The sequence below is a fragment of the Neolamprologus multifasciatus genome, chromosome 3 (genome assembly GCF_963576455.1).
Source record: "Neolamprologus multifasciatus chromosome 3, fNeoMul1.2, whole genome shotgun sequence".
Taxonomy (NCBI): domain Eukaryota; kingdom Metazoa; phylum Chordata; class Actinopteri; order Cichliformes; family Cichlidae; genus Neolamprologus; species Neolamprologus multifasciatus.
In genome coordinates, this window is record NC_140441.1 from 17,284,324 (window position 1) to 17,310,610 (window position 26,287).

The following is a 26,287-nucleotide window of genomic DNA, read 5'->3' on the forward strand; positions in this document are numbered from 1 at the left end:
GACATTAACGCCACAACACGGCAAATCTTCCTTAACGAGTTACCGCGGATCGTCCCGTGCGTTGGGCTGGACGGCGTCAACACATCAACACGTTAACAAGCTAACTGCGCTAACACATTAGTTCCCACCAATTGAGCACTGCGTGGCACATCCGACATACTGTTTTACTTTTGTCCATGACGCACTTACCTTCAGGGTCATATGTCACATGAAGACCAAAATAGTTCCAAACGCCAGATCTGAATGAGGGTGGGGGAGGTTCAGTTTCGGGTAGCGTTGAGACAGTTGCTATGTTGCAACGAGCTTAGCTTCTGTCTTGCTAGCTTGCGCTGCGCTCAGTGGATCTGTGCTCGACAGTGCAGCCTAGGTGGAGTAGTTGAACGCAGATCCACTGAGCGCTCAACACAGACAGCATCGTCAGACAAAAAGTAAATAAAATAAATACAATTTTTGTATTGTTCGATACATATGCGTACCGAACCGAAAGCACTGTATTGAACGGTTCAATATCGATACAAGTATTGTTGCACCCTTAATAAATATATATATATATATATATATATATATATATATATATATATATATATATGTGTATATATATATATATATATATATATATATATATATATATATATATATATATATATATATATGTATGGGTAAATATTACGCTATAAAGCCAGAAGTTCAACAAAGCCAGGCTTTCTTTGCACTGGCTGGCTCAACAGAACTTTAAATCCCAGTAGGAGATAACAGTTGTCATGAGAGCGGTTATCAAGCCAAGCTTACACATTAAGTGGCGTTTTACATGTAAAACTTTTTTTTCGGTGCAAAATGATCCCTATGAGTGTCAACTACTTCAGTCACAGCCGTCATCAGATGATGATGATAAAATGGGGATAAAAATCTATAAACAACATGAAAAATGGAACAGTAAAATGCAACACTGTTGCAAATAAGATGAGATATTAATGCTCCAGAAAGTCATTAATCTCAGGATGTAGCGCACAGAGCAATAAAATAAACAGTTTAATTGCAGTTAATGCTGAGTGCTGCTCTTCTTGCTGCTGTTTATTTCTAATGCGATGGCTGCAGAGTTGAGCTCTGAAACTTTAAACTTCATACATTTAATCATTAGATGTTACTGTCCTATAGCCTAATAAAGGACATATAGAAATAGTTTGGTCAGCAGATCAAGGAAAAACAAATTGTATTGCCTGAGTTGCTACTCGGTGAGTTTTCTGTGCTTTAGTAGCTGCAATCCCAGTAGATTAAAACAGACTTTAGCAGCTTGATACTCTCCATACTGCATCTATACATCAGTGCACAGTTTGCACTGCTGTAACTTCACAGCTGGGTTTCATTTATAATGTAAGGTACAGCTTTAGAATTAGCACATATAAAACAAAAACTAAGCTGTCAGTAAAAGAAGAAACTGATTTTTAACCAAAACTTGGTCACTCCTACCCAGGTTATATGTTTAGCACAGGTTACCATAGTGATTTAGTGCAACAAGAGCCACTTTTATGACACAGAAAACTGACTTTAAGCTTCACCATTAATGATCCCTTTTAAAGAACCTGCCTTTATTTTCTCCCCATTTCAAATCTGAATGCTAATCAAGCTTTCGTTTAAAGCTATAAGGCTGTGATAGGCAATCTCCAGCAGACGTTATGACCCATCGTAGCACAGATGTAACTGACCTAATTAATTATCATCCGGTTCTGTTTAGTGTTTTAGTACATTACAATGAGCATACACAATACTGAGGCTCCGAACCATGTAAATGGAACCAGACCATAATTAGTGTTATTAATTACACCTTGTTTTCTCTGAAATTGCAAAGCTTATGTAAAAGTGCTGATATATCTTCTCCTTAGACTCATGAGCAGAAAGCTGAAAATATTTGTCAGGTGTAAGTCTATATATATAAAAAAAAGTGGATCCTTGTCCTGTCAAGCAATCAGGTCTTTAGAAATAAAGTTCCTGTTGCTCTATATAACCTCTAAAATAACTTATAATCTTGGGTAGTATTTCTGACCATTCTGGTTGTAGTTTACTTGCCCTTTGCTAAGACACATCATGGTCTGTCTTCTTTTAATAAGGTCATGGTCTCCCGGAGCCAGAGACAACCCCTTTAACGACCTGCACTATATATGGGGAGGCTTCGCCTACCTGCAGGATATGATTGACCACGGCATTATTCGGGCGCACACCTCAAAAACCCAACCACTGGGAGTTTTTGCCCAGCAAATGCCGTATCCTTGCTATGTGGATGACGCGTGAGTACAAAAGCATTGTTTTTTCTTTTCTGTCAGCCTTGTAAATAGAGGAAGAGGGAAGAGAAATACAGCAACACAAGGACTTTCCACTCTGTGCCACCACACAGTTAAGTCATGTTCTCCTCAGTCTCTAAGCCTAAACCTATCAGATTCCCCCTTGGAAAGCTGTTTAGTTCTATTTGTGTAACTTGCCATTTGTTTATTTTATGTGTTTCCCTTCTGCTGTCACAGATCACAGATGTAGGCTCTAAGACGGGGAGCACCCTTAATTGTGTCATTGTTAAAAGTAAATAGTGAAACTCTGAAATCTAAGAGTAAATGTAGCCATGAATTGATTTTCTGCAAGAGGGAGGAAACGAGTGAAACTTAGCGAGTGGAAAAGAGCGAGGCCAAACTATTGATTTTATTCAAACCACAGGAAATTCCTGAATAGTTGGTGGATGCTGAATTATTTAAGCAACCACTTTGAATGCCTTCCTTTTTTGTACTTCCTTTTCAACAAAGTGAGCATAGAGCAGCGCACGTGCAACACAGCTCCATTGCATGCAAGGATTGATAGCAGCCTTCCCTCTGTGTTCTTGATGTATTTATTGATATCGCTGGCTTCTATCGTGTTTGATCATCCACCTGGGGACACAAACGACATGGTATCACACTCAATCTTCTACGCCCATAATTTCCTCCGAGTCCAGGAAAAAAAATCTCCTATTCGCAAAACATTATAATTCCCATTAATAAAGGAAAAACCCAGCAATGCCATCAAGAGAAAAGATAATTACCAGTGAGATTTAAGTCCAACAACACAATACCCACACTTTCAGTACACGCAAAGTTATTCTCGACCCATGGGCAAATGCATTTCCAGAAATTAGGAATCTAATTTTAAAGTATTATGTGGTTTGGGTAGCACAAGATTTTCAGTAAATCAACCTTCTGGGGGTTACAGGGAACATGAAAATGATGACTTCATATGTGGGCTGCAAATCTCTACAAGCCTGCTGTTGAACAGTTTTGAAGAATATTGCCCTGCGTGATGTGTTTGTCTCGGAGAAATGAGAAACAAAACAAAACAGAGACATTTTGCTGATAGGTGATTTAGTGTAAACTACTAAACCCAGTGGAAATGTTCATCTAGAAGGTGTATTGTCATTTTAAGTTATCCATACTAAAGCATCACAGCATTAAGGTTCATGGTTAACGCAACCTTTAGAAATGCATCTGTGTAGTGTAGTGGTAAGACTCCACACCTTTGAATCACAAGTTTGATTCCCACCCTGTATCCAGTAAGAGTCCTGGCCAGATCCACATGCTAAAACCAAGCCCTGGAATGGTGCGTCGTTGTCTGGAGCTCTACATGTTGTCATAATTGTTCTGCAACACATTGCATGGAAAAAAACATCAATCCATCCATTCGCTTCCGCTTATCCTTTTCAGGGTCGCGGGGGTGCTGGAGCCTATCCCAGCTGTCATAGGGCGAGAGGCAGGGTACACTCTGGACAGGTCGCCAGTCTGTCGCAGGGCCAACACACAGGGACAGACAACCATTCGCACTCACATTCACTCGCACATTCACACCTAGTGGCAATTTGGATTATCCAATTAACCTATCCCCACAAGCTGCATGTCTTTGGACGGTGAGAGGAAGCCGGAGTACCCGGAGGGAACCCACGCAAACACGGGGAGAACATGCAAACTCCACACAGAAAGACCCCGGCCTGATGGTCAAATTGAACTCAGGACCTTCTTGCTGTGCGGCAACAGTGCTAACCAGCGTGCCACAAAGGCAGCACGGTGGCAACAAAATACATTATGTTGCAGAATTTAAAAGCTAGTATGTGCCTGTACAAGGCTTTTGTTAATAGGGGGTCATTTTGGCCACAGGAGCTTAGTTATACTTTATGTACGTTAATGATGACAGTGCGTTTCATTTATAGCCAAACTTGAGCCTGACTTTACTTCAATTGCGTTTCCACTTTAAACATCTTAAAAGTAGCATTATTTAATGAGGTTATCTTGCTAAACAAAGTGTTTGTTTTTGTAATAATAATCCAAAATACTGTGAAATAATCCCACTGTCTTTTTGTTGAGGGAACTGGGCCAAAAGACAGTGAGAAGTTGGCTATAAACTTTTCCATGGACCTCCATACAGCCCTAACACGGTTAGCATAGAGTATGTTTGTTATCACTGGAACTATGGCAAGCCCAGGCAAAAGAAGGAACCACAAGACATCCCATTCCCAATCAGTTTTTGCAATTCCTATATTCCATACACTGTTCAATCCCTGGAATACAGCTTTGTTAGCACTAACTCTCCTAAACCGGTGCAGTGACCATAATTGATTAGTCGCTCAACACCACCCTCAAACAAGAGGACAACTACACACTGGATTTCATGTCATGAACTCGCATCATGAACAATAACAGTGAGGATCCAGCAGAACTGCAATACCATTTATAACACTGTAAATAAAACATCGTCAGCACCTACAGTCCCATGAGTCCTTGCACTATTGGCCCCTCCCCTTAGACTCCAACAGTGCTTTTTTGCCCTTTGGAGCAGCTTATACTCTAAAGGTGTTCAAACTTTATAATTATCAAGCCATGTAATGTGTTTCAGAGCTCCCATTGGCACAAACATAAAGTGGGTGGGACTAAAGGACACAATGAGCATGTTTGGATGCAGTTAATGGCTTCCATCTTTGATATACAGCATTCTTTTATGATACAGAACCCGACTTTTCACTGAAAACGACTCCGAGAAGCACCAAGAATACAAAACCTGCAGATGGAAAATGACTCTACTTGTTTTTATCATTATAGTAACAACAGCTAGCAGATTTTATTTTTTACGTTTGCTGTTAATCCACAAAATCAGAGCCACAATTTCCCTCTGGTCAGCTTTTTGCTGTGATCTTAAATTAGACAGTCATGGTTATTGGTACACAGTGGCCTCTTTGCTTCAGCGGACATCTTCCTTAAAAACAAAGGATTAATAATTACAGATGATAAAAAGGAGCCGTAAACCACAGCAGCATCCCCTCAGTCACTCCACCATTTACTCTTTCCTCTGCAGAGACATTTGGGCATTTCTATGAATTATTAACACTCGAAAACTGCTTTTTCTGTTATAAATAATAGAGAGTGAAATCACACAAAGGCAGATGTGCTTAGACACGGAGAGGCATGATGGGGAGGAACTTTGCTGGTAATTGTTTTCATCGTGAACTGTGTGTTACCAGGCAGAAAGAAGGAAAGGACACTGCGCATTTAGATGGCTATTAGTTGTTATTTCTAGAGATGGCACGATACCACTTTTTTATGTCCGATACCGATACCGATATCATAAATTTGGATATCTGCCGATACCGACATGAATCCGATATAGTGTGTTTTTTAAGCAATAAAACGTTTTTTTAATATCTTGCTGCATTTTGTACACAGCAAATCCAGCATGTCCAAATTAACACTGTCAGATTTGATTTCAACACTTTTAAAGTGTCTATATGGGTCCACACCAGAGAGTGTTAATTTAACTCTTTTTGGAGAGTTGGTATGTTAACTCTGATTTAGTGTTAAACACCAAATCTCTCTGGAGTTGATAATTTAACACTTGGTGTTAAGAGTTTATATATTAACTCTCAAAGAGTATTTTAGTTTAACTACGTAAGAGTTATCTTCTAATTAATTCTAAAAAGCGGGAATTTTACTGTTCTGAACTTCTAGAAATTTCTTTTGGAAATAAACATTTACTAAAAAGACGCAATGGTTTTTGAAAAACATTTATTCTGAACTGTGCACCACAATTTCAAAACATTTTCTGAAAGATGTAACAGTGTACATGTTCTCACTTTCATTAGAATTTCGTTTATCAAAAGGTCTGACATAGGTGAGCTGGTAAATGCAAATAACAGCATTCTCATCACTTATTTCAATAAATACAAAATACAATATGCATGTCCTTCATTCATCACTTTGTGGAACTTCAGCACACTTCTGCTCTCCCCCATACTCCATCTTCACAAGCATATCCTATGTGGAGATTGAATAAAAATTAGTTGACACTAATTAATGGCACAAATCAATTGCAGCACAGTAAAAAAAAAGGAATCCTTTTTGAGCCATTACTTGTGTAAAGTATTTTCCCAAAAGACAAGGACACAGACAACAGGTAATACTGAACTAAATGTAAAACCTCAGCCTTTTTCATTTTTACCTAAACCGTGTGCACAAAACTCTGGAGGGATCTAAACGCTAACGTAGAACTCAGTCGGGACTCGGGACGTCTGCTACTGCTGTTTGCTCGGTTTTTTATGGGAGATCGTTTTCAGGCTTCAAGTAGCACCATTATATCAACATTTCACATTCTAGACATTGTTTTAAGTGTATTTGACCAAGAAATTTGACTGAAAATTCACATGCAAGCTTTTTTTCAAGGCTGTGGTATTTGCCCGCAAACAATACCTTTCAGCTAGCTAAAACAGAATATTATGCTATCACCGAGCAACATGGCTAATGCCTTTCACACAGCTTTGTCTCAACTCCAAAGAGCCACAGAAGTAAAAGCTAATAATAACAATAATTGAAACAATCTTTGAAAACATGACTTACCAAGCATGGCAAACAACTCAAATATGTAGAGCAAAATGTTCTGAAACGGCTTCACTTCAGCTTCGATTGGAGCCGTGCTGGGGGCGGAGTCTGTGAATTTACTCTATTGGTGTCATAGCCCCTGTAGGAGTTCAGAGTTAAGAGGTCAAGAGTTAATGTTTCCATTGTAACACCTCCAGATTTGAAATAGAAACACTCATTTTTAACACTCGATTTTAACTACTATCATTTTACACCTCAGAGTTACATTAAAAGAATGTGACTCTACTTAGAGTAAAATTAACTCTAAGACTACTAACACCAAAACATTTAACACTTTTGAATTTGCTGTGTATAAGTTTATACTCAAGTTTAAATAAATAACAACACTAAAGCTATTCTGTTATACCTGTATGTAAAAAATACACTGCACACAAAATCTTTCATAGTTCAGCAATACTAATCTAATAAACTTAGCAGTATTTATACAGTATTTATACTTAATATTTCTGCTAAGCAGAGTACTTAGCAGAAATATTAAGCAACCTAACTAATAGGGTTGCAAACTCCCAGCAAAAAAAAAATAGGGAACCACCCCCACCCCCCACCTCATGATGCTTAATTGATGTAATCAAATTTAATTTGATGCAGGGAGGAGAATGCACAGAAATAAATTATTTTTCAAGAATAATTAAATAGATTCAACATCTTTCTTCAACAAAATTGCAGACTGCACAGATGGTACCTTCCCAAAGGAAAAAGTACTATAGCTTAGGGTATATTAGACTTAACAGTTACTATATACAGTAATGGACTTATATATATATTTTACATCAGATTAAAACTTTGGGTGTAAGATTCAGATAATTATTTATTAAAAGCTAGACATTTTAAATGAGAATAAGAAAGAAAAGTATGTCTTTGTGCCCCCTTTTCCCTGTTCATGCCCTATCGGCACCCCTGGCTAAACTTTGCTAGATCCGCCCCTGCACAGTTACCAGCCGTCAGCTATGTAGAAAAAGATCCTGGTGTAGAAAGTAATATTAAATAAATTCTAACAACAGCTTATCAAGCTTAATAGTGCTGCTGTTGTTCAGCCGCTGGTTTCCTCTTTCTGGTGCAAAGTGGGCCAAAAACAAACAAGAGAGACGGACTGGCGACAGAAAAGCTGATCAGCTGATCATTGATCAGTTTCACGTTTGAAGTAGGAGCAGGAGAGGGAGAGAGAGAGAGGCAGTCGCTCCATATATCGGTTGTTAAGCTTAATGCTGGAATGCTTTACAAACATTCAGAGATGAACTTACACACTTGCTTTACTTCTCTCTAGGAAAACTTCCTCGGAGATGAAATGCTGGTTTGGTAGCACACAGCCGCTCTATCACGTGATGCACACTGCTGCAAAGTGCTATGGTTATGAGCCGGGTTACGCCGTGTAGCAAGTTTTGTGAGGTGCTTTTTTGATATTTAATGGATCGGATTACATTTTTTATTTCTCGCCGATATCCGATCCAGGAATTTGGGTCAGTATCGGACCGATACCGATACGTAATATCGGATCGGTCCATCTCTAGTTATTTCTGATTTTAAAATGTTATTTAAAAAGAACATAGTCTTTGGATGAATCATGTCCTGTTCAGAAAGTAGTGCTCTCCACCTAGAAGGCATAAGATGTGTTGTATAAATGCATGGCATAAAAAACACAGGTTTAACCCTGGAGAACCCATGGGGTCAGATCCAACCCCATTGGTTTACTAGGGAAACCATGGGGTCAAATCTGACCCCATGGGTTCTCCAGGGTTAAAATATAATATGTTTTAGTATTTAGTTTTTTATTCTTCACATTGGTGGTGATTTATTCTGTTAGTTTAGTCGCACATTTAAGTTTGAGTATATGATATTAATACAACAGGAAATGTTATGACAACAGCCCAGGAAGCCGTTGCCAATGACATCATTAGTTTCTGTCAGACTATATCGTCACTTTTTTATTATCTTTGTAGGTCTGCTTTTAATCTCACGTAAACAATATTTCTACTCCGCTGATAAACTTCAGCTAAGAATCCAGTATTATCTGCGCTGACCCCCAACCCTCATCATCAGACCTGCCTCGGAAATAATTTCTTTTTCGTGTCCCTCATTTCCTCCTTGTAGCTTTTGGCAGCGGCGCGCTCAACGAGCAATCTGGACTCCTTCAGCCACAGCTGACCCTGTTGGCATTTTGAAATTGAGATAACTAAACTGCATTAGCTCCCACTGTCTTCATATTCACAGTGTGTACAGGACTGCAATGACAGTGCGGGATAAAGCCTGACCCCTGCGGGCTCTGATAGCACATAAACAGACCCTTTATCAGCGGCCTCTGAGCCATTGCAGGCTCTTGAATCAGAGGCATGCCTTGTTTGGATCCTAAGGCTGTGCTCCCCATCAATAGGTCTTTCACATTCACATGGGTTTGATGTTAGATAATAGTGGCCGGCACTAAACGTGCCAAATACGCAAGGATGTGTTGGGGAATACGCTTTTGTCCATCTTCAGTGGCTAATTAACCCGACGTGTGCACCGTTACTACTGAGAGGGCCTGAAAAAGCCGAGCATAATTAGAAGATCTGACGCTTGTAACAAGCAAAAATCTGCAATTGATGTTTTGTTTCATGTTTATAGTGTTTCTGTGCTGTGCAGCGACAAGCTGTATTAATGATATCAGAAAATATTCCCAGCATGACTCCCTGTACACTGAAAGAGCCTTTTGTCACCGCGGCTGAAAAGAAGCTTTTAATGCTGGATAGTGTAATTCCAGCTTCCCAAAAATCATTTCTTCCTGTTTACAGGGGATGGGGAACAGAAGGTGCATGTATTGATTTGGTGTCTAATACAAAATACAAAAAAATACATCTGACAGCAGGACTGGGGAACTTTAATTTTTTGTTGCAAAAACTCTGTGCAGTGTGCAGAAATTGACATACTGGTTAAAACTATACTCCAGTTCCAGATGACAGTTTTTCTTAATGGTTTAGATATATGGTTGGCCCAGCATCACACTCAAGCCCAGAGAAGGATGCTGCTTCAGCTGATCAATCTACTGTTCATTGAAGCCTCATTAGAAATGGTCTGAGTGGAAAAATTGCTGTGAAAAAGCAATTCTTAAGGAATGGAAACTGATGCCAAAATTATACAGCAAGTCTTATAGAGCAGCGGCCCCCACCCCCCGGGCCTCGGACCAGTACCGGTCTGTGAGTCGTTTGGTACCGGGCCGCGAGAGTGTGAAAATTTGTGTGAAATTTATGGTTTTCAGGGTTTTTATTGGTTTTTATCGTTATTTTTTTTATTGTTTTTATCGCTAACTCGGTTTCCCTGGGTCTTTTCCCTTGTGTTATGACTAAATCTTCTCTTTTTTGATACCGGTACTGGTGTTATTTTGTTGTATTTATCCGTGACACCTTAAAGGCTGGTCCGTGAAAATATTGTCGGACATAAATCGGTCCGTGGCGCAAAAACAGTTGGGGAGCGCTGTTATAGACTGATGAATTCAAATGTGAAGTTTTTGGTGTAAACTATCATCAGCATGTACAGAGGAGGTACAATAACAGTGAGAGTGTGAGGGCGTATGGTGGAGGCTCTCCCACCGTTTGGGGCTCCATTCCAACCAGTGGTGTTAAAAATCTTGTCAAAATTGATGTTATTATGAAAGAAGGAAAGGTCTGACGTATGGTGACCAATAAATTCTAAAAAGCATCAGATGATCCCCAACAGACACTAAAAGAAAACACAGTGGGACACCATCAGTCATGGATTGGCCTCCCCACAGCCCGGACCTCAACTTTATTGAAGCAGAATAGGATCAAAGCCAAGATCTGAAGAAGCGTTTTAAATGTCCTTAAAGAACTTAAAGAAATTAGATGCTACTAACAGAATTTAGGCCATGTCAAAGAATTAAGGCGGTCACACCGAATATTGACTTTTAGGCTTATTAGTATTGTACATACTCCTTTGCCTCATATACTGTATTTGTTTCAATAAATCCCTGCGCCCATTCCTATTTTCCTAGAAAAATATAAAAAATGTGGGGTAGTTCAAGACTGCTCTTTAATTAAAAAAAGACATATTTTTACTCTATGCACTGTGTAAAACACCACTCCTTGCTGTTCTTTATTTTCTTGTATTAAAAGCATTCATCCAAACAAATCAGCACTTAGGGAAATCAAATTGCAGCTTTCAAATGTTTGTTGTCAGTGTTTTAGAAAAATCACCGGGAGTAGAAGAAGCAATTAGTTTGAACCACCCCAAAAGCATTTTATTTCATTCCTGAGTAGGAATGCTGCAAATCATGTATTCCCACAAATATACAAATATACAGGCATTTGAAAGTGTGCATATTCCTCTTCAGTGTGTTTAGTAAATTTGCAAAATTATTAAAATCAGAAGCTAAAACGTATATTTTAAATTTTTAAAAAGGCACACAGCTTTGGATATAACATCCTGTGGTTCACACTCAATCATCCCACTGCCACAAACTTCCAGGAGCTCTCTGTAGAAATGTCTGATGAAATTGTTGCAAAGGATAGGTCAGGGAAAGAATATAAACCCATTTCTATGTCTTGTAGTGTTCCCAGGAGCACAGTGGCTTCAGTAATTGTGAACTGAAAGAAGTTTGAAACCATCCAGACTACACCTTGGGTTAGCTATTTGGCCAAAGTGAGTAAGCAAGCAAGAAGGGCCTCGGTCAAGAGGCCAGTGGTCTCTCTAATAGTGCTTCACAAGTCCTCTGCAGAGATGGGAGACCTGCCAGAATTATGACCATCTCAGCAGCACTCCATCAGACCTCTATGGCAGTAGTAGCTAGTTGGAAAGCACTTTTAAGACAAGGACATACGATGACCCACTTTGAGGGTGCCAACAGTGAAATCTGTCTGAGAACATGCGCAAAATGATTCTTTGGTGAGATTACATGAGTGCTGACCTCTTGGAAAGTCATCACCTGGCTGCTTCCATCCCTGCACTGAACCATCGTGGTGGTATTTCATGTGTGATTACAACTAAACACAGACCGACACATAAAGAACATCTGCTCTGGCATGCAGGCTGAGACTGGAACGACGGTTCAGAGCACACACTAGTTAGTGCACATTATAAGGAAGCAAAGCCGCAGAGTGATATAATATGAATAAGTAAAATTTAAAACTATAAAATATAAAAAAGAATCAGTAGCACTTTAAAATAATGTCACACTATTAAGCATTATTAAGGTATTAGGAAGCGCTTAATTCATCATTTTAGCATTACGCCTCCTTAGTATGCCATTTAAAAATTGTATTATTATATTATTATGACTTTTATTATGATTAGGATAGTATTAAATGGCATACTAAGGAGGAGTAATGCTAAATAAATGATGATCTTAGAAATACATTTTTACTTAGTCTGAACTCTGAACATGATCCACCTTAAATTTTATTTATTTGATATATTGATTTTTACTTGTTACAAGTCTTAGTTTCTTCTTTTCTTTTTTCTTTTAAATATTTTATATTCAGTATTATGAAATCAGCACATCAGCACCAGTTGTTATCATCTTTAATACTTTAGTCTTTCTCTAAAAGAAGACGGATTTTAAAATTGTATGTTTTGTATGTAATACATAAATTGGTAATGCAATTCTGCTTTTCTGTGTCTGATCTTGCTGTTAAAAATGAAAAACAGCATGCATTTACATTCTCTTTGTGTCACAACATAGATAGGTATTTTTTTTAAATTGTGTTAGCTTAAAAGTAATCCATATGTAGAAATATAAACCCGTTTTCTTCAATGAATTTCTCAGTTGAATGAATTTAACAATATATCTTTTTTGAAACTGAGACAAGAACCTATTTTTATTTTTTTATTTTATTTTTTTCTACTATAGTTCTCTATTCTCCCGGGAGGCTGTGCTCTGCTATCTCTCGATTTACTGAGAAATCAGTCTTCTAGCTTTCCTAAATTTAGGTCAGCCTGCCAATGTAATGGGAGCCCCGTAACACAGACCTGCCTGGAGTTCTATTACTTAAGCAAGTTTGATCGATCCGCAAATGTATAATTCAAAAGCATCTGGTGGCAAGGTTGTCAGAGTCAGACACAGTGTGCATGACTGATTTCTCTGCCTCCGGTGTGAGAAGTCACAGGAGTTAACTCATGCAGACTGTCAGCTGTTACAGAGATGTTAGGGTAGAATCGGGAGCAGATAATGCCTGAATTAGTATTCACCTTGATGCACTTGCTACTTGAGGCTGCTTACCTCCCTAGAAAAGGTGCTAATGTATCAATTTGCTCAGTGTATTGATTCTGTGATCTCCTCAAGTGGAACTTTTGGGGTTCAAAGAAGAGATTTTATTTATGTAATCTTATATAGGATTTTGGATTTCGTTGCTCTGGTGTCTGAGCCTCTTGAAACTCTGTGTCAACCAATCCTTTCCTGCAGCGTTCCAGACCTCGTTTGAAAAGTGATCCATCCCGCGAGGGCAAGCGAGCATCCACAAAAAGCAAGCGCGTGTCTCTTTCTCTCTGTCGTTCAGGCTCTCGTGTAGCAGAGCTTCCTTCGCGGTTTAAACGCTTATTTTTATTAAGTGTCCAGAACTTTTACACAAGTTTGTGAAATGTTGTCATAGAAAAAAAAGGAAATAAACACAGGTTTAAGAAAACAATTAGCAGCTGTTTGAAAATTGAAAGCGAGACAGAAATAACATATTCTGAATCACCTCTTCAACAGCACTTATGCAGAGCTAACTAGCAATTAAGTGAAGTACTTGTTTGAGGTAAGTGTTCGAACTTGGCAAGTCTTAAAAATAACTTGTCAGGACTCGCAGGAGATATTTATTCTAAAGCAGCTCTGTGCTGTGATGAACGGATGTGCACTTTGTGCTTCATCCGTTCATCTGTGCTCAGCGCTGCTTTGCTTGCATTACACCCTCAATATTTATGGAATGCAAACACAAGCGGTGTGTAGAGTTTATACTTTGTCAGAATGTATTTGATATCTCTCCTTCACTGTCTAATAAAGCAAAGGAAGCACTTTGTTATATTGGCAGTGGGGAAGATATTGACATGGCATTTTGGTGGCATTATAGAGCCGGTTTAATATCCCCTTATTGTGTTGTAACAGCATCAAATCATACATCATCTCTGGCATGAGGTGAAGCACTAAATGCCCAATTGAGCTGATGCACCAAGTTTATAAAAGGTTAGCTCAGCGTAAAAATGAAAACACCTCAAAGGTATTGAGCCAGGGTGCAACAGAAGTTAAAAGTTGAAAAAATGTAGGTGGAGACTAAATAAAACAAAATGTATATGGTGTAAAAAAGCATCTGGACATCGTTTCGTGCATGAGCAATTGTGAAGAATGTCCATTGTGCAGTCCTCTTGTAGCGTAGTAGTTGTTCTGATGTTCTTTGCTCGTTCTCTCCTGTACCCAGCTTCATTCAGAGTATTGGAAGCATTCTCCCCATGTTCCTGACACTGGCCTTCATGTACACCGTGTGCATGACCATCAAGGGTTTGGTGCTGGAGAAGGAACTCCGGCTCAAGGAAGTACTGCGCGCTGTTGGTGTGAAAAACGGCGCTCTTTGGTTTTCAGTGCTCACAGAGAACATCGTTCTGCTAGCCGTGCCCTGTGCGCTCATGAGTGTCATGGTTAAGGTCAGTAGAAAGGAGTCGCTCGGTGACAAGCAGCCAAACACAAAGCATACAATGTAAGGATGTATGATACATTAAAACACTATAAATTCACAGTGCTGCTACGTCAGACCAAGAAAAAATACACATCCAGTAAACTTACTGTCCTTTGTCACAAGTTGTTTGGGTCACAGCATTGTTTATGCTTTGTGTTTTGCTAAGCCCGCCGTTGTTAATCAGAACCAATTGCCGTGCACAGAATCAAATCACGACGGATGATTAGGCCTCTCCTGCTAATGAAATCAGCACGCAACAGAATCATGCAAGATGTATTTAAAATTCAACATGTAATCGCGGCCTGCTTTTAATCTGAGAAGTGCATTTTTATCATTCAGTAGCCTAGAAAATGGATATTTACTCTTTTTTTGCCACTTGGATGTTGCATGCTAATTTTACATGACATTTAATTTTAACTGTAAGGGGAGGGTGAGGGTAGTACCTGACACATACTTGATGCACCAGTGTGGACCTCAGTATTCTTTGCAGCCCTGTATCTGGACAGCTAAGACAAATTAGAACAAGTAATACTAAAAGCTGGCCTCCTGTGCTTACTAAACAAAACTGCATTCCTCAGATAGAATTTGAAAGAACAGCAGAGATAGCGCCGCTTTATATAGTTTAATTATTTAACAGTATTAACATTTGCTGTATCTGATATTCTGCCAGCCATCTAATACATTTGTAATGTACACTGGGTCAATAAAATGAAAACAACAGTGCAATCGAGTAGTGCACCTCTGCACTGCAGAGCTCCTGGTGTATAATGAATTGTAAGTTTAATCATCAGGTAGGTGTAACATCACATCATAAACAAAAGAAGATGCTATTATTCCCAAAGAGGGTAAAGAAGCAATAGGCATGCACGATTATGTCTTTCTTTGTTAGCAAATATCTATATATGAGAAATGAAAATAGTTGTTTGACTCCACATCTATTGATCTCGTGTAGATTCGCTGGTTGCTTATCAGTGTGAGCCATCCACAGCTTGAAAAAATCAATTAAGAAATAACAAGAAATCAGTGTTATCATAAAAAAGGACCTTTGATGGCGCACAATGGCAGCAGCGCCGTTGTTGGTCTCCTTTAGATAGAGCGTGTTCTTCAACAGCCCCTTGTTTTGTAGGCGTAGTTAATGAAATAAAAAAGGATGGTTATTTAAGATTGGCCTAATCAATTTTTGCAGTTTAATTGGAAAATGTGGCTGGTAAATAAAAAGTGATATTTGAACAGCTGGGTGAAATGTAATTTCCCATCAGCCTAATGTGTTTGCAAGCCATCAACAATTTGTAAACATTAATAACAATAAATTGAGTTAGTCGAGTGCCTTGGAGGAGCAACTGCACGCGGGATGTGTATTCAGATCACGGGCCCATTCTAAATGATAATTTCACAGCCATTTTCAGCACATTAATAATAATAGCAAATCAAATGGTAATTATCATAAGGCTGTATCTGGATTAGGTGTGACAACAACCGGTTTTGTCATCTGCACCTGAGTCCTCTGTCATTTTACACTTGTTTCCTCTTTCATTACGGAGGAAAGAAGGAAGGAAGTAATGCGTTTACTGTTTGGCATCCAGATGGATGTATTTACACACTTGGCTCTTATCTGAAATCAGCTGAATCAAGTTGTTTATTTGATGAGATTTTGGGCTACTAAAACTAACACCGATCAGCGCGAATCAATACGCATTTACTCTCCCGAGCAGTGTATTGTTCTTGTTCCCATAACACGAAATCACCTTGCAAAATGTTTTGGTGTGTTTGCGCTCGGTCATTAAAACTGGATTAATTTGTTGTGCAGAAGAGCTGAAAAAAAGAGAGCAAACGACAACGTCAGAGACCACCTTCACAGTCGGAAAGGCCACTGATATCTGATTAATAACTCGGGCACACACAACAAAATAAATAAAAAGTAAAACTACTTGTTAAAGTGCGAGTGGTGAAACACGACTCTTAAATGTTTTAAAAGTACTTTTATTTTATTGTCCGTTATGTAGTTCCCTTGTTGATTAGCAATCTAAATACAAAACCTGTGTTAAAAACATACAGAGCTTTTATATGATAAACTAGCAATTAACATGAAAAACATCCAAACGTATACATTACTGCTACAAAAAAGGATTTTAGGATTTTATTACATTAAATATAATTTTCTCAATGAAAATTGTAAATGCAGCGTTTTGACTTAAATCTCGAAATGTTCAATTTATCAGTTTAACGTGTTTTTTTCAGGTTCTGGAGTAAAAAATGTAACAAATGTATTTCATCTACAAAAATAAGTACTTAGTGTGAAAAGGACTGCCTTTAGCTGTTGTTTTAGCCCCTTTCAGCTCATTGTTTTGGTTTTATTCCCCTGCAGTTTGCTTCATGCAATCATTTATAACTGCAGCTGCATTCAGCAAAAAGAAGAATAAAACCCTGTATTCTTAAATTCTAGCACCAACACCGATTTAGTTTTTGAATGTTGGTTTTACATTCATTGTTCAATTTTTAATTACCCAGTGTTGACTATAAAGTTAGCTGTATAGACTTAAAAGTTGAGATTGTCCACAGACTGCATATAATAAGGAACGTAGCCGCCCCAAAGTCACCCACTGGTTTATTGACTGTTTTTCTGAAGCCTCTTTTTAAACATTTTGACCATCGCCATCTTGGTTTTTTTGACACGCAAGCAGTCCTGTGTTGCCAAAACATCCAATCGCAAAGCATACCCTGCTTTGGCCTTTGTTTTACCCTAAATATCACCATCATTTATAAGACTATATATAAGACTTTAAACTTATTTCAAAAACATCGAGGGTTTTCGGTAAGGTCATAAATGAGCTGTATAGGATTTTCTCATAGACCTGGATAATTTATAGCATACAGTTTGTAGTATTGTCAGTGTCGTTGTTTCCACTGCCCCCCAGCTGGATAAGCGATGCTAATTAAACTCAGAAAGAAAAAAAAATCCACCCAACAAGCCAAAAAAGCCATCTAGTTTCCCTTCTTCATCTAGTTGAGTCATGTCTGGCAAAAGGCCACGTGTGACCTCTTCACTGGAAAAGGGAAATGACAAGAGCTCGTAATGGAAATCTTCAAGGGACCGTTATTACACGCAGTACGATGAGCAGTACATTCAGTCCAAGCTTCAAAGAATAAATGGGTGAACGCTTGCATGACATTTTTGTCAGCGACCCTCGCGTGACCCCGCCCTTCCACACATCTCACAACTTATCACTTTCCAGCGCTGACCTTTCTATATCAGCCACTTCTTAGAATTTGACTTGCGCAGTGACTAGATTGACTTTTTCTTATTTAGAAATGATTTTTTTTACACTTTAAGGACATTTTGCTTGCACACAATGAGCAAAACATAAAAATAGTTGCCTGATTAGTGTATAATATGAAAGGAAAATTGATTATTCAAAGAATTAATGCTATTACGTAGAAGTCACAAAGTATGCAGATTTAAGAAAATGAAAAAAATGCGATATTATCACCAGTTACTGTGCAGATTTAACACCAGATTTAAGTATCTGGGCTGGGCTGGCTTCTCTCCACCTTTCAGGTTCCTCCGTTCGCTGGGAAGCTCCCTCCCCTTATACATGACTTTAGCCTGGATCTACTCTGTCGCCATGATCATTAAGGGTATCGTCGCAGAGAAAGAAGTCAGGCTTAAGGAGACAATGAGGATCATGGGCTTGAGAAGCGACATCTATTGGCTGAGCTGGGCAGTTTCCAGTGTGCTGCTGCTGGCTGTCAGCTCTCTCCTCCTTACCCTTATACTCAAGGTGATTCCACAATGATTAAACAATGATTCACTGAGGAGGACCCACAACTACTTTTAGAGAGTTTTTTTAAATTTTTTTTGCTCATCATGAACTCCTGAAGGTTGTTATTAAAATCACAGAGTTGTTAATCAGGAGTAAAACCTAAGCACTAAAAGAAGATAATTTTACTGTGATGCTAACGCAAGTTCATTTAGGCCGTCTAAATGTAGAAGCTCTATAATGAACAATCGTACAACTCCCTCAAACGGCGTCCTCTGTAAAGATGTGAATCGTAATTGCATTCGTTACAATAGCACTATTATCCCAAGAGTTCAAGTGGCTCTTTGAATTAAATTTTGACGAAGAAATCAGCATCACTGCTTACTGAGGGAGTCTGGTTAATTTGCGAGGAGCTCTCTAAAATTAGTCAACGGTCCTCCTTCAAAGTGGCAGAGTGAAAGAGTGACATGTTTAGGGATTTTTTAGATTATGCTATACAATATACAGTCAGCTGAAAAAATATGCCAGAGGATCGTCAAACAGCTTTCACTCTGAATCCTCCTGCTTGCTTGATTCTGCAATGATAACCTCCTGGATTCTCCACAAACCTGTTTGTTATTGGATATCAAATCACATGTTTACTTTCCTCTGTTATTCCCCCCCCCCCCCCCCCCCCCCCACTCCCACTCAATTCTTTTCACACAGTACGGCAAAATCCTCCAATACAGCGACCCCTCTGTGATCTTTGTCTTCCTCCTGGTGTTCTGCGTGGCCACCATCTCTCAGTGCTTCTTCATTAGCGTCTTCTTCTCTAAGGCCAACTTAGCAGCGGCGTGCGGTGGCCTCATCTACTTTGTCCTCTACCTGCCGCACGTCCTCTGCTACGCCTGGAGGGACGTGATGGGTTTCGGGGCCAAGGTTGCTGTGGTAAGACCGTCTTTAGCTGACACAGTTTTTAATATCTCCCCCTGCTGTTATCATACATGAGGGCTGACTGTACTCTGAGTTATATTCCCAGGTTGTGTTTTCTCTCCGCTATAATCACACCGTGTCAGTCAGAGTTGCTTGTTTTGAAAAGAAATCTCGTTCTTATGCCTTTTAAATCCAAAAAGAAATAACTTTGACTTCACTGGTGCAGCTTGTTATGAAAGGAAGTTTTTTTCATCTCCTGATAATAAGGTGCGAGCTTCAAGATGAATTAAAGGGTCCGGTGACATTAAAATTACTACAAATTGTATTTATTGCCCATAATGTGACAGTGAATTGTTTGCTGTTTGTTGAGGCTGACATATTTCGCGCAATACTGAAGATTTCTTTATAAAACAAACCAAAAAAACAGGCATGCTCAAGTGACAGAAACATGAAACGTTTACCTGAAAGAAGAGACGAGGAAGTTGTTGATTTTTCTCCCATCCTCAGAGGGATAAAGATGAATTGTGTACCATTGCTCAACTTTCAGTGTAGCCTTTCTGCGTGACCTTTATGGTAGCGCTGGTATCATTTGTCCTCGAGCTGTCTTTTGCAGACAAAGGCACGCAATATCTTGAATCTTCATTGCAGCGTGTGCAAGTGCGTCTTCACAGAATTTTAATCAGGCCCGCCTTTTCTTCGAGCGATGCGGTACCAGCCGTGGGTGGCCGGTCTTGTGTATCGTAGTTATCAATTTTTTGACATGGCGGCAATCAATAATATCTTACGCTGGGAGCTGATAGAAGTCACCCCTGCTTTTATCTTCAGACACTGTTTGCTCACCTTGTTTTTGCGCAAACAAGCTGTTCCAGCACGTCGACCCGAAATTGCCTGTCTTTGAGGAGATCCTTTAAAACGAAGTAGTTTTGTTGGGGGTTTTTGGAAGAAAACTTTTCCTTCAATTTCTTTTCACAGAATGCATGCAGGCTAGGTAGGTATTTTACATATAAAGCACAGCAAACCTTATTTAATCTCTACACAAAGTGCCATTGCTTGGTTCTCCCCTGGCGCTGAGATTTTTCTCCCCTGCTCCAACTAGATGGATAGCCCTCTAGCCCTCTAATTAGCATGAGCAATGTTCCTCTGACCAAACCGCTATCCAGTTCATCCCCGCACTTTATCAGAGATGTGCGTGTATATTATGTGTGTGTGCAGGTTCTCTCTTTCTCCCAGGTCGGATGAAACTACCTCGTGCAAGGGCATGCAAATTCTCCCCCACGTTGTCCTTGATAATGAAGTCCTTAATCGTAATCGAATTTCAAAAGATCACCTGAATTCATATGAAGAGTTTTTGATTGGAGCTGTGTGGCAAAGGAGAGCCGGAGGCAGTGTATCAAGAAGAGGGCCACTATAGTACAGGGTGCAGTCTGCTGTATCCTCTCTTACCTCCGTTTTTTTTAAATGAGATAGAAACAAGAGAGGGCCCAAAAGTTCTTTCATGTTCTGGAAATCTGCAGATCTTTTCAATTAATCATCCTGTCCTGGAAAATCTTCCTGTGGAATGAATCTGTAAATTCACCTATACAGCCATGTCCACAGTGGTGCGGTGAATCTTCAGATTTTCAGCATATTGTTAAGTATTCTGTGGGCCTCCTCTGGGGCTGCAGTTGAGGGTTATTTTTATTATCAGTCAAGGTGGGCACAGGCTTAGTTTTGCATTTGTGAAGTAGCCGGCAGCATTGAGGCAGACGGGGAATGAGCAGAAAGAGAAATGCCACGCAACAAAAGCACCCAGCTGTGTGCTGTGCGCCTTAACCAGCTACCAGAGTATCCTGCTGATCTCCAATTCATTCACTGTCCATCACATTAGAGGCGGACAAACTTTGTGGGCAGCCATTTTCATGAATTGTGCTCGTGCAGTTTTTAAAGGAAGTGCATCTGTGTCTGCTGTACTTGTGTAGGGTGGCTTCCGAAAAGACTTTATAGAAAGAGTGACCTTGCAACAGTGTTTTTTTTTTTTTTTGTCTGCAGCAGACTGAATGATGGCTGAAACTGTCGTTTGACATGTGTTCAATAGAACGGGCTTCTTTTGTCTGCCTCCCAACTCGTGCCCTTTCTCCAAAGCCAAAGGAGTGGCTCCTGTCATTTCGTCAGCCATTCATAGAGAGGTCAAGGATAGGTGCCCACTAGCCCTCCTGTCAGCGCTCATCTACTGACTGATGGGCGGATGGTGACTAGAGGACATCACAGAAAGTGGTCGCAGCCAGACTAGCGGTTTGGCATCAGTGCAGAGCTTTTCAGATTGTCTGCCTGGTAGTGTAACATCAGGTTTATCGTCTCCATGATGATTCGCCTCTAAAGCCTCAGCAAACACTTCTGCTGGAGTATAAATGCTGCGAGCAAATGAGGCGTGATCAAACAGCTGGCAGGCAACATGGCAATGCAGAGTGAGAGGCCATGGCAGATGATGTCGTCCGGGCAAAGCATCATTTGCAGTTTCCTACTGTGGGAAAGATCCAACATATCTTTGTTTGTCACAGACTCGTTTTAGTGTCCATCCTGTCTAAAGTTAAAGTCCTGAGATATGCTCACAAAGGTTAGCATTTTCCCTTTTTTTCAAGTTTAATAAGTTGTACATGTAACCCTTCCTCTGGTTTTCCCCCGCGACAGGGCTCGAGTGCTGTGAGGATACTGTATCCTAAGAATGAGTACTGACACTTTAAAAATCATGGAATCATGTTGAAGATGTATCACGGCCTCTTTTTTTAATCTATTTTCTGAACGTGTGGTGTCTAAGCATTTTGTATGTAATGTCAGTATTTGTGTTGGGCTGAGAGTTAAGACGATGAGAGGCTAGCTGCCCTCGTTTAACTCTTTACACAACGCTAATAACTAGCAGCTAGCTTGTCAAAGGAGCTTGCAAAGAAAAGCGTCTGGACTTCTTTAAGTTGCTTGAAGACGTTTCACCTCTCATCCGAGAAGCTTCTTCAGTTCTAAGGTCAAATGGTGGAGAGTCCCAGATTTAAACCTGGTGGGAGTGTCCCCCCACAGAGGGACAAAAGGACCCCCTGATGACCCTCTAATCGCCTGAGCCAAGGTGTGAAACTGGGTGTGGGTCCCAATCAGCCAGAGTTTCGGGTGAGTTCACTGTGAAACCTGGCCCCACCTTATCATGCGAATTCCTGAGGTCAGATGGCCCAGGGTGTGAGTGGGCGTCTTCAAGTAACTTAAAGAAGTCCAGACGCTTTTCTTTGCAAGCTCCTTTGACTACGATGACCTGGATGACTGAGAACCTTCACAGACATCTAGCAGCTAGCTTGCTCTTCTCTACACACCATTTAGTTATTTTTAGTTAGTTTGAACTTTTTGTAATCTCTTGAGAAAACAAAATAAGCAAACTATTAATGATTTCAATGGCATATCCTTCATTCCCAGAGTTTATTGTCATGTGTGGCATTTGGATACGGCTGCGAGAACTTTTCTAAATTTGAGGAGCAAGGCGTCGGTATTCAGTGGCGCAATATCGCCAAGAGTCCAGAAGATGGGGGACGCTACACCTTCATCACATCCATCATCATGATGCTTATTGATGCTCTTTTATACTGGGTGCTCACTTGGTACATTGAAAATGTCTTTCCAGGTATATTTTTGTCTTTGTTGAATGATTTTGTTGATGCTTTTTTACAACATTTTTTTGGTTCGTGTTGTTGTTGTGTAAAAATACAATGATGTGCTCAAATATCCAGGAGCATAGACTTTATGCTTTCCTCAGAGACTGTAATTAAAAGAGCTCAGGATTTGTGCCAGGCTGTCAGGAGGAAAGTACCATATTCCCTTAAGCCAGGCCAATATTAAAATGTGAATAATGATCTCGGAAATTGATCCCAGGTCAATATGGAATCCCTAAGCCATGGTACTTCCCTTTTACTGCATCTTATTGGTGTGGAACGGCACGCGTGATTGATGATAAGCCCAGTTTGCTGACAGACTCCAACGTACACAACGGTAAACCTGACCTTCATATCTCACCTTTGCGGTGTGATGTATGTAACATGTCAAGTTTTTATGTGCAGCGTTTGTGACATTCTCACAAGTTTGTTCATGTGCTGGTTAGTTGGTATAGAGACTCAAACATTATTGGCTTACTTGTCATGTACGGCAACAACAGAGTTTCACTTTGTTAGTCTTAAGTTAGCAATTTGCTAAAAAACTAACAAAACACAATTTCTAATTAGCATGGAGGCTACTTTGGTTTGGTTGTTGTATTCTGAACATTATGGCTTCATCTTCCTGCTTTACTATATGGATTGTAAGTTTATTTGACACATAACATTGAGTTTATATTTTGTGTTTGCAAATGAAATCACCTTAATGATCAGTTACATGTTTTATTTCAGCATTTATGATCAGTTAATGCTGCTGATTTAATGTGCCTTTTAAACACATTTATTCATATTAGAGATTCCATTTCGCCTGCTTTTTTGCTTTTGTGTTTCATAAGTTTGTGTGTGTTTATAATGGTTTGCATTTCTGTCTGAAGAGCATATGGAGAAACCGCCACCTAATATGACAGCAGGCGTCTCAATCCAGAATCTTGTCAAAATCTACAAGACTGGAAAGAAGCTCGCCGTGGACGGACTGAGCGTGGACTTCTACGAGAACCAGATCACATCATTTCTTGGCCACAATGGAGCTGGAAAAACAACCACAATGTGAGCTGAATGATGTAACTCTGACATGTTTCACTGCTTGGCTCAGTGTTCATTTCACTTCACAAGCTTCAGCTGATCTATAGTGTACACAATGCCGACTGTACTCCAGCCACATTATTTAAGTGGTCTCTGCTTTCAAAGAGTGGCCTCCTCTGTGAGGACATTTGTCACAGAGACTCAGCTGTTGTGTTGATAGCGGGAGCGATCTAATTGCTGTTTAAAAAATAGCAAAAAAAGGTTGGAAGGGGTTTGGGACGACAGGAAATAAATGAAAGCCACTCGGCCAGAAAGTATGAGCGACAGAGAGAGCAAGTGATGCAAGACTAAGGGGCTAGAGGGAAGACATCCGTGCAGAGCGACTGGAACGAAACATAACAGATCACAATAAGAGAAAGGACAGTGGAAGGACTCTGTCGCACACATAAGAGCTTGCTGAGGCTTTTGCAGAGCACAGTAGCTATCAGTGACATGCAGTATTACAGTACAGTTAATGAAACACAAAAGCATTTCCAAGCTGTTCATAGCTTGGAAATTTTAATTTAATATTTCTGCATTTTTCTTAGTGTTAAATAGTCTGACGCAGTATTTCTTTCAACACTTTTTGATATTTGCACTAATATTATACTTTAGGGAAACAAAATTAGAACATCCTTAATAAATAGGACCTATTGAGTAGAATGCTATATATTTATAACACATGTCTGTTTGCTCATGAACTCCTCCTTCCTACTAGAGCAGCCTAATTTTGCACATGTGCCTCTATATGGTAAATGGTCTGTATTTGTATAGCGCTTTTACTAGTCCCTAAGGACCCCAAAGCGCTTTACACAACCAGTCATCCACCCATTCACACACTGGTGATGGCAAGCTACATTGTAATGAAATGATGTCATCATGTTGTCTACCCTGGAGCTAAGATGACCAATTTTTAGTATGAACCACCAATAACACCATGAAAGCTTTATAATCTTTTTAATGAGAGTAATATCTAATTTATATCTACAATTAGATCACTACAATGGCATTTACTGTACATTGGTACAGCAGGATGTGAGCACTGCAGAGACCCACACATGGGGATATATTTACACAATCAGTTTCATATTTATCATCTAGTTATTTATTTTTTGGGTTTTTCCCAGTGTGATTAAGTAAATCAGTTCAGCAACCCCATGAACAGACCAAACAGTTCTGTAGCATGGGAATGTACTGGTAACTCAAATGTTAAAATGGCCCAAATGTTACAGCAGATGTAAACATGTCTACAGCATGTCTTATAGAGTAGTTTGTTCCACTTTGTGACAACTGGACAAGTGGTGACTCAGATGATTAAATGATAATATTAATTATAGTTAGCATTATCATGGCTCAACATTGAATGGGTGCCAAACTAATCAAATCCAAATCACCTGAAACTGGACCTCTCAACCATGTTTGTGATGTGTAGGCCTTTATGTTTATGTTAGTTTACCACTCCCACGTGAAGCTCTACTGTATGGAAGGCATTTTTGTCCAGTATAGGGTAGTTGCCAGGCAATGCAATGGCATGATAATATATCATATGTTTCATAACATTCAGGTTTCCTGTATAAATACTAGATATTATTGTCATATTAATAGAAATGAAACACACAGGTATTCAGAAGATTCATAAGAAGTAAAATTAGATTAGAAAACTTGTGTAGAAAGCACAATTTCCATTCTCGTGTGGAGCCCTCTGTCCTATTGCCATTTTTTTAAAAGTGTTTCACAAAGTGGCAAAACGTATTTAGACTTTTTACTGAAGTTATAATGCTACTTATGTAGCGTATATGCTAACTATATTTAAAATGAGTAATGTAAATGCACCCATCATGTGGAATTAAGCGTTTTAGAATCATATATATGATGTTACTGGATCAGAATTATTGATCCATGGATGGGTGTGTCACTTTAATGTTGCAGCTGTTCAGGATTTTATTCTGCTTGGTAGCTTCAGCTATAATGATGCAATAAATCTGCATTATAATAAGTAACTAAAGCTTTCAAAAATTAGTAAATGGTATGAAGTTCTATAATTGAATTAAAAATATAGAGGGGTAAAAGCAGAAAGCTGCCTAACATAAAAAAACTTAAAGTACAAGTACTTTAGACTTCATTAAACATGCCAAAGTAAATGCAATCAGCTGCATTGTTGCTAAGCTCTCATTAGAGGGTGTTGGGGATTTCAAGATTAACAGAACTCTAGACCAGGGGGCCAATCATATTTCATAGGGGTTGGTGCCACCCAATGCCCCCCTTCTGGACACACCCCTGACAGACATATTTTGAGTATTATAGTAAAATACTTCAAACTGACGGCC

The 26,287-nt window shown here is 39.4% G+C and overlaps 1 protein-coding gene across 2 annotated transcripts in view; it reads left to right on the forward strand.

Moving 5' to 3' along the window:
* Positions 1–26,287, forward strand: part of LOC146521809 (phospholipid-transporting ATPase ABCA1) — a 203,958-nt gene that overhangs the window by 59,540 nt on the left and 118,131 nt on the right. The window contains exons 14-19 of one of the 2 annotated variants that reach the window (XM_085139650.1): positions 2,106–2,282; positions 14,312–14,534; positions 19,030–19,251; positions 22,669–22,873; positions 23,122–23,238; positions 23,774–23,945. In XM_085139650.1, coding sequence (XP_084995776.1) covers positions 2,106–2,282; positions 14,312–14,534; positions 19,030–19,251; positions 22,669–22,873; positions 23,122–23,238; positions 23,774–23,945 — 1,116 coding nt within the window. Of the gene's footprint in view, positions 1–2,105; positions 2,283–14,311; positions 14,535–18,122; positions 18,346–19,029; positions 19,252–22,668; positions 22,874–23,121; positions 23,239–23,773; positions 23,946–26,287 lie in introns of both variants that reach the window. The other variant, XM_085139644.1, reaches the window with a different exon arrangement.